This window comes from Mustelus asterias, chromosome 3 (assembly GCF_964213995.1).
Source record: "Mustelus asterias chromosome 3, sMusAst1.hap1.1, whole genome shotgun sequence".
In the NCBI taxonomy this organism is placed as follows: domain Eukaryota; kingdom Metazoa; phylum Chordata; class Chondrichthyes; order Carcharhiniformes; family Triakidae; genus Mustelus; species Mustelus asterias.
In genome coordinates, this window is record NC_135803.1 from 78300722 (window position 1) to 78313235 (window position 12514).

A 12514-nucleotide genomic window follows, 5' to 3' on the forward strand; every position below is an offset into this window, starting at 1 on the left:
GTACAATTTCATAGTGCAGGTGAGGATTACACAGCTACGTAGAGGGGCGGGGTCTCCGGCAAAAAATTTTAAAGTGCACCCCAATCTCAAAGTAAAGCTAAAGGCCACCTCCCCCCCACAGACATCAGGACCAGCCCTGGAGATCGGGACAACCATGAGACATTGGAACACATCCAAGTCACGCAAGCAGAGGCGCAACTCAGTCTACACCAGGCAATCTTCAGTGTCACCCAATTTCTGCCCCCTCCACCCCACCAGTATTGGGGCAACACCCCCCACCCCCCCCATATCCCCCACATAGTTTCCATTGCCCCCACATCCTCAATTAAGGACACAAATCCCCCCATCATCAACTGCTTCCCCCCTCCCCACACACACATAAGGGAACCCGCCCAATGGGGGCTTTGTCAGGTTGGCATTTCCAAGGTGCCATGGGGCAGTACCAGGTTACTGCCCAGCCATATCCTTAACCACCCCTCAAATTTTCAAACCTCCGCACCCCTGGCATGTTCATCATGACTGGTTTCATTTTCAAAAATCAGTAGTGATTGCCACTGGTGTGATATCACGGCAGCGGGAGGTGCAGGAGTGGGGGGGATGGGGGGGGGGGGGTGGGGGGGGGGGGGGGGGTGGAGGGGGGGCGGTGGGGGAGGGCGGCTGGAATCTAATGATCCCAGAACCAATGGCATTAAGCCAAATAGTAAGGTTATACCTTTCTGGCGTGAACCGGATTACATTGCTGGTGGGGAGGGCACAGAGACAATCTCAAATGGAGATCTCACTGTTGGAAATCCTACTATGGCCCTCGCATGACAGTTAGTGGCCTCAACGGGATTTGCACCTATGGCGAACGGGCCCTTAGAATCACGCACCATGGCGGAATTTTCCCGCCATGCTCACCCCAAAACCGGAAAGTCCCACGCGTGTGTTCCTTTGTTCCTTTTTTTTAAAGTGTAGTGATGATGTCATTACATTTGACAAGTTTGTTCTGTTGAATAGTTACTTCATTACACATCCAATTTTCTGATTGAGAATTAAAAAGTGTCGATGATGAATTTTTACTTTTTTTAATTTGACAGATACATCTCAACCGAATTAATTTGTTTGCCGCCAAGCGGAATGTATCTTTTGTGCTATTGTTTTTTTATTAAACAAGGTGGATCACGAATCACAGGAAACAAGTAATTCTCGCAGCTACAAGACTTCAAGATTCTTTCTCACAACGTGGTGTTGAGACTGTAATAACCATGTTAGAGGTTGTGGGTTTTACATAAAAGCAATCAGCTGTGATTTGCACATGTAGATCCAAACTTACACACAACAGGTTTATTGTAGGGGCTCGAGCCCATACAGAGAAGAACCTGAAAATAAAACATCAGCCTCTGCAATACCCTAATGACATCACTATCAACTCTTAAAAGAAACATGCAACAATTCTGAGAATCATTTTGAGATGACAACAATTGGACATCCTGGCATCGCCAAACAAGTCCATCTTTAGTTTTTGCGAAAACTATGGTTGGTACCCATTTCTCATTCGTGGTATAATTACACACTAAGATTCGATCTCCTTATAGAAATGAGTATTGTGTTGCCTTCACTTCTTGTCTGACAACTTGAGATTGTTGTTGGTGCTCTACTATCTGTGAAGTTTCTGCAGCTAATACCAAATAAAATATAGTTCTCAACTTTCTCTTTTAGAGTGGTGATGCACCTGTATCAACCTCCATCCTAATAGGTTGTCCACTTAACTTGGAAATCCCCCAGAATCTATGTGATCCACCCTTTATTGATAAGACATTCAGTTTGGGCTCTCCATCATATTCCTGGGCATTCCCTTCTTCACAAGTCATACTTTTTTTTCCATGTTGTAAATTGCCACCTTTTCTTCTTCTTGAAGGTTCCCAGATTGTTCTTCTACTCAGGGCACAACCCATACGTTCTGGGAGATGAAGCCTTGTGGCTATTGGAGTGGCAATTCTGGTGGGATGGCTCTCTTGTTGGCACTATGTTTTCACAGTAAGAAGTCTCACAACACTAGGTTAAAGTCCAACAGGTTTATTTGGTAGCAAATACCATAAGCTTTCGGAGCGCTGCTCCTTCGTCAGATGGAGTGAAAATGTGCTCTCAAACAGTGCACAGAGGCACAAAATCAAGTTACAGAATACTGATTAGAATGCGAATCCCTACAGCCAGCCAGGTCTTAAAGGTAGAGACAATGTGGGTGGAGGGAGCATTAAACACAGGTTAAAGACATGTGTATTGTCTCCAGACAGAACAGCTAGTGAGATTCTGCAAGTCTAGGAGGCAAGCTGTGGGGGTTACTGATAATGTGAAATAAATCCAACATCCCGGTTTAGGCCGTCCTCATGTGTGCGGAGCTTGGCTATCAGTTTCTGCTCAGCGACTCTGCGCTGTTGTGTGTCATGAAGGCCGCCTTGGAGAACGCTTACCTGAAGATCCAAGGCTGAATGCCCATGACTGCAGTCACGGGTCGGGGTGGGAGTGTCATGGTGGGTTCCCTGGGGGGGCGGTGTGTGTGCAGCATGTCTGCTGTGAGGCTAAATCTGGGTGTTTAGATATTTACTCTGAAGTTAGAAGTGTTTTTGTCCTTCTAACTCTTTCAAAGTAACTATTAGAGTAAGATTGGCAGAACCATCTGAAGTTAATGATATAAATCTCTTCTGTCAGATGGTTCCCAGCCCATTGCAATTTCCCAGAGGCATTTAGCACTTCTGGGCATTTGCCGGGTAAAATCATACGTGGGAACTTCCGGGAGGGATTTCCCAGAGGAGTACCCCCCAAATGAGACGCTGGGGAACCAGGAAGTTATGGGCCAGTATTACAATGCTTCATTACTAAATAATATTCTCCACCTTCACAGGAACCTTTGAAGAAACAGCTCAGTTCCACATCATGGGATTCCAGTACAAGTGGTTCCTGCTCATTCTCACCATTACAATGTGTGGTATTCTGTACAGTTTGCACAAGATGGACACCTATCAGTTTATTCAAAACAACTTCTTGGAAATAATACAGAAGAAAATTAAAGCTGACCCAAGTCTATCAAAACGAGTCATGGATCCTGGCATTATATTTGTGGAGACGACTGATAAAGTTGAGCCCACACCATTGGTGGTGTGTTCAGTGGAATCTGCTGCTCGGTTAAATCCAGACAAACATGTCTATTATTTCATGAAGGGTTTCAGTGGCAAATTATCACAATATCCACTGCCCAATTATACTGGCATTCCACTGTTATCTGCAATAAGTAATGTTGTCCTTCTACCCTTGCATCTCACTGAACTATTTGAAAACACTCCTTTGTATGAGTGGCATCAAAAGGTAACCAGTTATCAGAAACATTTTAATGAGTATATTTGTTGTTATTGGGTGGGATTTTGTCATTTTTTTTGACTCAGTATGATTTTGGGAAGGTAAAGCAGTGAGTAGTCCGTGATGGTGGCAGGTTTTCATGCCATATTTTTAGCCACTTGGAAAAGAAAACATTTTGTTCCGGTTTCACACCAGCTCTATGTCAGGCAGACCCTTATTCACCCACCCTGCCATCAGCTGAGTGCTTCAAGCAGCTCTGTATAAAGGCTGCAAATCAGTGGACCCAGTGCACCCAGCACTTGTCCAAACTCCACCAATGAGAATTGTTCAGAAGAATTCTGCCCCGAGATTCTCAGAGACATTTCTTGGCAGAATGTTGGATACCGTGGAGGAGAGTCGGCACATCCTGTACCCATGAACAGGGAGGAAAGCCTCAAGTAGGTTCACCAACTCCACATGGCGGGTGATGGCAGCGCCAGTAGCACCAGCACCTTACAACAGAGAATGGCCATCCAGTGCGGCAAGAGGAGAACTGATCTCCTCCGTTCAGCCAGGATGAGTGACTCTTCTCATTCATCATCGCTCACTCACTCACGCACCCATCACACATCCACAGGACCCTCACTCACTGCCAGCTCAAGGGACATCACCACTCACTCTCCCACACATTTCCTCATCTCCCCTGTGGCTTGTCTCCTCATCACATCCCTGTGCCCACTCGCCAACCACACATGCAGACCTCCTGACCATCTGCCCTGGCACGTGGCCTGCTCCCACATTCCCCATCTGTTCTCTGGAAGGAGAGGCTGGTTCACAATAGATGGGAAAGATCCCAGATGGGTGGGGGGATGCCTGAGTTCAAAATCCTCTCGGCATTTGAGGACAGAGCCCTCCAGCTGGCCGGGGGAAGATATTCCTGCACCCAGGGTGAGACATGTGCCAAAAAAACAAGTGAGCACCCAGTACACCATTATCCATCAGACCAATCTAATGTGAGCCTGTCCCTTCTAACCTTATGCCCCTGCCAAGCACTAATAACATCTCCTTTTCCTTGTAGGCATTGTGCCTCCATCAGCCAGACACTGGTGTCCACCCCAGACACCAGGGAGGACGAGTTCTCAGAAGTGGAAATGGAAGAGACATGACAGGTTTCACCCACACCCTCCACCAGCACAGAGACACACACTTCAGGGGGACTTTGTCACAGAGAGTTCCTGGGGTCAGAATCTGGTGAGCGCCTCACTCTCTCTGATCTACAGCAGACCGAGGCAGGGACATCCCAGAGAACTGGCACTCAGAGGATTGCGGAAGGCCAGGAATCTGCGGAGTCCCAATCGGATGACAATCTTCTAGACTCAGTCACACCTCAGTTGCTGGAGCTTCAAAGTCAGGAACATCAGGAAGGGATGTCAGCTACACTGCTCAGATTGACAGTCTGAATGAAGGAATCCCAATGCCTTCTGTCTGAGGAGATAGTGCCGGCACTGAGAGGCAGCCAAGACAACATTGCGAGGGTGGTGGATGCAGTGGAGATCTCAGAGCTTTGATTCAGGGCACGAACTCTATAGTACAGGATGTGCTCTCCATAGCGCAGAGCGTACGCTCCACACCAGAGTATGTGCACTCCATAGCACAGGATATGCAATTCATAGGGCATCATGTGCACTCCATAGCGCAGGATATGAAATTGACAGGGCAACATGGGCACTCCATAGCGAAGGATGTGCACTCCATAGTGCAGGATGTACGCTCCATAGCACAGGATGTGCACTCCATATCGCAGGATGTGCGTTCCATGGCGCAGGGTGTGCACCACATTGCGCAAGGAATGCACTGCAAGGTTCAGGCATTTTTGGGCATTGACTATTACCAATGCTCGGGGATGGTGGAGCTTCTCGGCTTCCTCTATCCCAAGGAAGAAGACAGGGGCAATGTGCTCCCTTAGGGCAGAGGATCAGCTGGTGTACAGCAAGGGGCCTTCCACCCAGGAGACTCTGGGATAGTCCAGCCCATCTGATCGAATCAGCTCTAGCCCCTCATGCTGAGGAAGGTGACACTGCCAACAGCACCCCGAAAACATGTTGGACCCTCAAGATCACAGGATCCCTACAGTGCAGAAGGAGGCTATTCGGCCCATTGAGTCTGCACCAACCACAATCCCACCCAGCCACAATACCCATTGCCCCACATCTTTACTCTGCTCGTCCCCCTCTGACACTAAGTGGCAATTTAGCATGGCCAATCCACCTAACCCACACATCTTTGGACTGTGGGAGGAAACCGAAGCACCCGGAGGAAACCCAGACAGACATGGGAAGAATATGCAAACTCCACACAGTGATCCAAGCCGGGGATTGAACCCGGGTCCCTGGCACTGTGAGGCAGCAGTGTTAACCACTGTGCCATAGTGCCATCCAGAGGACGCCCACCAAGATCATCACAGACAACAGGGTGTTGCAGACAGCAGGCAACCTCCATCTCTGCTGTGGATCCTGGGGATACACCAACACATAGCGGGAAGGTTAGAAAGGTTCTGATGCTCTCGGTGCACAGCATGGACACGGTTGTTGGGCGCTTGTAGACTGCGTCCACGTATGTACGTTAGAAACCATCTGTACAAATGAAATAAATCTCACATACTGCAACCTCACCATGGCTCCCTGCTCTCATAACATTTCTTCCTGTCGTGTCACTGAGACAACTGTGTCCGTGTTCCACTGAAAGACCCAATACTCAGCCCAGAGGCTCCTTCATCTGCTCTCTGCAAGGCTGCCAGCTCATTGTTGGATGCCATCAGCAACAGAATACCTCAGCCATACTAACTTCTCCTTTGTAATGAGGATGTTCCCCACAATGTTCAAGGACACAGCTCAGCCCAGTCATTGTGAAAGTCTGATCTCAGCACATGGAGCCCAGTGCCAAGATCAGTGATGGGCAACCTCGGCGAATGAGGGGACTACATGTGGCCCTCCTTTATCTGAGTGGGCCGCAAGATTGGAATCGGGCACGTTCACTAACTATAATCCTTGAATAAGGTTGAATACATTTAATAGGTACCTAATATTTCATAACAAGTTATAGAAAATGCTTAATCATTCATAAATTAATAGAACTGTCAACTTTATGTGGTGGAAAAATTATTTACACTATGAACACAAAGGGTGTGCATGGCTCTGCCGGTCAGTGTTGTGTACAATCAGCACACACTTCTCTTCACTTGCTTTGCTTCATGTGCTTCTCACTCCAGTCATACAGATGGGAAAAATACGACATGGATGGAAACCAGTGGAATGTGGCAAATCTGCACATTGGCAATGGTCAACAAAATGAATTACAATTCCTGTCCTTTCAGCAAGTTTCAGCAATAACTATGATCTCATCCTTCGCAGTGTGTCACATGTCCGTTTACTTCCACATTTCTAGCAGGTTCTCAGTGGCCAATGTCTTTCTTCCCAGATTTCCTCAAAAACACTTTCTGTTCTGTATATTGTGCCGTGTAGTGGCTGGGGATCCATTCATACCCACAATTCTTCAGGGAGAATCCATTGGGGAATAAACCATTCCAAAAACACTCCCATTCTTCATTAAAGAATATCCTTGGGCAACATGTGGAGCTCCAGCAAACTGACTGAAAATTATCTTTAACTGAAGGAGGAGACACATGGGCTGTGAAGACATAAGTTTAAATATGCTGTAACGGAACATAATAGATTTATTTTACTTTGTCCACTTACCACAGGTGAATCCCGATTTGGAAACGTATTGGATCCATGTCCTTGCTGATGGCTGCAGGTTAGCTCTGCTATGGAAATATGGTGGCACATACCTGGATACCGATGTTATCTCCATGAAGCCTTTGCCATTTGGTAATTTTACTGTTTTGCAAGAGGACTCCTATTTCAGTAATGGCGTATTGGGATTTCATCTCAAACATCATCAGTTTTTGTTGGACAGCATGAAAGATTTTGTAGCCAATTATATTGGGCACATTTGGGGTCATCAAGGTCCTACACTGATAACCCGTGTTATGAAGCGATGGTGCAAGTTGAATAACAATGACCAGCTCACTGCAAACGAATGCAATGGGATCTCTTTCTGGATACCAAGGCGGTTCTATCCAATCCCCCATCCAAGTTGGGAATATTACTATGATCCCTGGAAAAAGGAGGATATAGAGAGCTTCTTCTCAGATACATATGGAGCACATGTCTGGAACTATATGAATTTCAACAAAAAGAAAAAAGTAGTGGCTGGAAGTGGATCATTAATGGAATATCTTTTTCAAATGTATTGTCCAATTACATACAGAGATTTAATTCAATCCCCAAAGAGTTCAGAGTCATTTAGGGCCTGAGATTTTGGGGACTAGTGAGGATGCTAAGTGTACAGGACATCCAAAAAGCAGGTACAATTTGGGACAGCATCTGGAAATTCCACTATCACAACTTGATTAGACACAATAGAACTCTCAGCACCTGAGAGCACAACTGGGTTCTGTTGGAAATGCTCCAAATCTGCACTGACATTACATTGTGTTCCATGAGGAGCATTTCAAATTCCCAACAACACAGTGTTGGAGTTCTCTGTGAAAGTGTTAGTATGAATTATATCTTCAGGTGTTGGGTTTTCAGCCATTATTTTGGAGTTCCAATTGCAATCATTTAATTTTATACATTATCAATCTTACATGGGAAAATATCATGGTTTCTAAAACTGAGAGTTAAAGTGGAAATAATTTAAATTTTAAATACATGTCCTGTAATATTTCTGAGTGCAATGCTCATGAAAATGGTTGTAAAAATGAGAAGAAATGATTAACAATACAAATTGGATAATGAACACATGTTTATAGGACACAATCACATTGAGAATAAAATCAATCCATTGGCAATGGTGCCTCTTTCTCTGCTCTTACACTCAGGATATTCTCTGTCTCACTTGGTGACATTTGATTTCAGTGCCAAATAATAATAACTGCTGTTTAGTGGAGTGGATCCTGACAATAAGAGCAGGTGGTTAGTGTACCTGCTGGCAGTTATTCTATCATTAGCTCAATGAAGGGAGGGAAAGTAGCAGAAGTTGCACATGTTTGTGATTAAAGTGAAGGTGTGGTAATGGGAGAACGTGCAAGGCTATCAGTGAGTGGGATTTGGGTCATGAGTAATTCAGCTCTGAGCCACAGGAGTTTTGTGTGTTATTTTATTGCTTTTTGTCAAAATGTGAACAGTTTTTTTAATGTATGAACAAGCAATTAAATATATAATTGTTTGTGCTTGTAGTGAGAACACAACAAAGAATTAACAATCACACATTCAGGAAGCTCCTCCTGAAAGAAATTCAGTAACCAAGGCTACTGAATTCAAGCCGGTACTCACTGAGTAACAGTAAAAGTATCCAAAGGAAATGAAATTATTGTTTCAACAGAAGGATTGCAAAGTATGAATGTTAGTATTGAAGTAAAACATAGCATTCAAACAAATAGTACAGAGATCACTTCCACTTGATACCAGCCAATAAGATATCTTATCCGTGTAATCACCTCTGTTTACCAATGATGGTCAGCTTTTAAAACAGTAAGAAGTTTAACAACACCAGGTTAAAGTCCAACAGGTTTATTTGGTAGCAAAAGCCACACAAGTTTTCGGAGCTCTAAGCCCCTTCTTCAGGTGAGTGGGAATTCTGTTCACAAAGTGAATAAATAGTGAATAAATTCCCACTCACCTGAAGAAGGGGCTAAGAGCTCCGAAAGCTTGTGTGGCTTTTGCTACCAAATAAACCTGTTGGACTTTAACCTGGTGTTGTTAAACTTCTTACTGTGTTTACCCCAGTCCAATGCCGGCATCTCCACAGCTTTTAAAAGCCAGAGATATCACTGTAATCACAATATTACCATCAGAATCACACAGAGGCTGGACCGATAATGTGCCATTGCTCACTCTAACTCTGAAACAAATCAAACTGATATCATTCTGATGTTCAGAAATAGCCATAAAATGTAAACATATGCCTTTAGAAGCTTCTCTGGTGTAGTTGTGAAACCAGAAAAAAATTCAGCAATGCAATGTTTAAATAATGTGATTAATAATATTGTGCTTTATTCTGGGGAAATGGGAATGCCTGAGGTAGGTGATACTGAAAGAAGAAATGACCAATATTTTAGCAGTGCAGGGAATGTAGACTGGGTAGACGAGGACTATACTCATTGCAATTCAGAAAAATGAGGGGGATCTTATAGAAACATATAAAATTAGGAAGGGACTAGAGAAGATAGAAGCAGGGAAGTAGTTTCCACTGGCGGGTGAAACGAGAACTAGGGGGCATTGCCTCGAAATAAGGGGGAGCAGATTTCGGACTTAGTTGAGGAGGGACTTCTTCATTTGTGAAATTCCCTGCCCAGTAAAGCAGTTGAGGTTGCCTCATTGAATGTTTTTAAGGCAAAGAAAGATAGATTTTTGAACTGTAAAGGAATTAAGGATTATGGTGGGCGGGTGGGTAAGTGGAGCTGAGTCTACAAAAAGATCAACCATGATCTTATTGAATGGCGGAGCGAGCTCAAGGGACCAGATGGTCTACTCCTGCTCCCAGTTCTTATCTTCTTAAAGGCTGAGAATCTATCTGAATCTGATAGTGAATAAAATCAATGATGGTATCATGTACTATATAACTGTGAAGAAAATTTATAATGAGCTTAACCTTTGATTAATATCAGTTTCAGAACATTTCAAAGAACAAGAAATTTATGATGATTATTTTAAGAACTACTGCGGGTGATTTTCTGATATTGTAAATTATAACCACTAATAAATACATGACAGAAGAATGTAAATTCTGATGTATATTTTCTGCAAAATGGTGATGTTAAGTAGCAAATTTACAAGCAATATTTTTTACACATTATTTCTAACTTATCCCCCATTTGTTCAATCTTTTATTGTTACAATTAAATATATGTTATCTTATTTCATTCCCATCATTCAGGATCACATGAGTTAGTATTATATTCCAGAAATCCTGCGGGCTTGTGGACAGCCAGTTAAATTGCTGAGGGGGTCTTGTTACCGGAAAATGTCCATGGACACTGAAAGAAGGCAGTGATATCCAAGCAAATTTTGTTCAAGGCAACAGACATTTGATCGAACGCCTTCTCCAGGAAATAAACGCCAGTTCAAATCAGTTACATGTCCAGATGAGTCATCTTCACATAATCCAGTAATTTAAACGCTAATACCAATTCAAGGACCCCCAAATTGATTTTCAGCTTTCTTATTTACAATCTGTTAATGGCCATAATAATTTCTTCCATGTAACATCAATCCATTTTCTGAAGTCTAATTCTCCTATTCATTAACAGACAATCCTTTTAATATATTTCACCTGGGAACTCTGATAGAAAGTTCAATTTTTCAAAACTCTTCCCCGATCGTCACTTAGCTCACAACATACTTTTCTTCTGTTTCACTGCTTGTAGGAAGTGACAACACAAGACCATACATCACAGATCCTTGAAGTTGACGTCACAGGTGGAGAAGGTGGTGAAGAAGGCATATGGCATGCTTGCCTTTATAGGACGGGGCATAGAGTATAAAAGTTGGGGTCTGATGTTGCAGTTGTATAAAACGTTGGTTCGGCCGCATTTGGAATACTGCGCCCAGTTCTGGTCGCCACACTACCAGAAGGACGTGGAGGCTTTACAGAGAGTGCAGAGGAGGTTTAACAGGATGTTGCCTGGTATGGAAGGGCTTAGTTATGAGGAGAGATTGGGTAAACTGGGGTTGTTCTCACTGGAAAGACAGAGGATGAGGGGTGACCTAATAGAGGTGTATAAAATTATGAAATGCATAGATAGGGTGAACGGTGGGAAGCTTTTTCCCAGGTCGGTGGTGACGTTCACGAGGGGTCATAGGTTCAAGGTGAGGGGGGGGGAGGTTTAACATGGATATCAGAAGGACGTTTTTTACACAGAGGGTGGTGGGGGCCTGGAATGCGCTGCCGGGCAAGGTGGTGGAGGCAGACACACTGGGAACATTTAAGACTTATCCAGATAGCCACATGAACAGAGTGGGAATGGAGGGATACAAAAGAATTGTCTAGTTTGGACCAGGGAGCGGCGCGGGCTTGGAGGGCCGAAGGGCCTGTTCCTGTGCTGTATTGTTCTTTGTTCTTTGTTATCATTGCCTCTCTGATAGAGTGCTGACCTATGACCACATGTCTATTTCATTCTTTCATTTCTCTTGTTCCACCAGAGGCCCAAACATCCGAGACCACTGCTACACAAATATCAAACATGCCTAGCGCTCTATCGCCCACCCACACTTTGGCAAATCAGACCACAAGGCTGTGCTCCTGCTCCCAGCTGACAAGCAAAAACTGAAGCAGGAGAATCCGTCAAATAAAGTCATGAAATGTTGGTCTGAGGAATCACATGATCGATTTCGGGATCGCTTAGAGACAGTGGACTGGTCAGTATTTAAAAATTCTGCGACCAGCCTGAATGGGTACGCCACAACTGTAACTGACTGCATTATTAAGTGCGTAGAAGACTGTGTGCCAAAGAAGCAAATTCATGTGTTCCCCAACCAGAATCCATGGATGAACAGGGATATCCACTGCATGCTGAAGTTAAGTCTAAGGTGTTCAAGTCAGGTGACCCTGACCTATAGACGAAGACCAGATATGATCTAACGAGATCCATCAAAGATGCCAAACCACAGTACCGGACTAAGCTAGAATCCCAGGCTAGCCACACGGACCCCCGTCGGCTTTGGCAAGGTCTGCAAGACATAACAGGCTACAAGATGAAGGCATATAAAATCGCTGGCTCCAACGCACACCTTCCAGATGAGCTCAATGCATTCTACGCCCGTTTTGAGCAAGAGGTCAGCGAGAGCACACCCTCCACCCGGTAAGCCTCGGGTGAACCTGTATCAGAGGTCAACATTGCAGGGTGATGCGCGTTATCATACACGAGGCTTGATGCTCAGGAAATAAAGGCTTTTATTTGCTGTAACGAAGCAGCCAACAATTATATACACGATCCCAGACTGAGGGGTCCCAGCCAGAGCAGGGACCTTTATACCTCTCCCAGGAGGCGGAGCCCGACTGGGATGTACCACAACACTACAATACAAAGGTGTAACAACCCCACCCTAACCCCAACAGCAACAAGTAGCACAACCCA

At 44.6% G+C, this 12514-nt stretch overlaps 1 protein-coding gene across 1 annotated transcript; it reads left to right on the forward strand.

The window, feature by feature from the left end:
• Positions 1 to 2916: 2916 nt before the first annotated feature.
• On the forward strand, positions 2917 to 7690 carry LOC144484461 (alpha-1,4-N-acetylglucosaminyltransferase-like). Its single transcript, XM_078203000.1, has 2 exons — positions 2917 to 3345; positions 7076 to 7690. The coding sequence occupies exons 1-2, from the start codon at positions 2917 to 2919 to the stop codon at positions 7688 to 7690; spliced, it is 1044 nt and encodes a 347-aa protein (XP_078059126.1).
• Positions 7691 to 12514: the final 4824 nt, after the last annotated feature.

Excerpts from the sequence above, each read along its gene's own strand:
- LOC144484461 (XM_078203000.1), top strand. The coding sequence starts at position 2,917 with ATGGGATTCCAGTACAAGTGGTTCCTGCTCATTCTCACCATTACAATG. Across the intron at positions 3,346-7,075 it reads TGTATGAGTGGCATCAAAAG|GTGAATCCCGATTTGGAAAC; the intron begins GTAACCAGTTAT and ends CACTTACCACAG.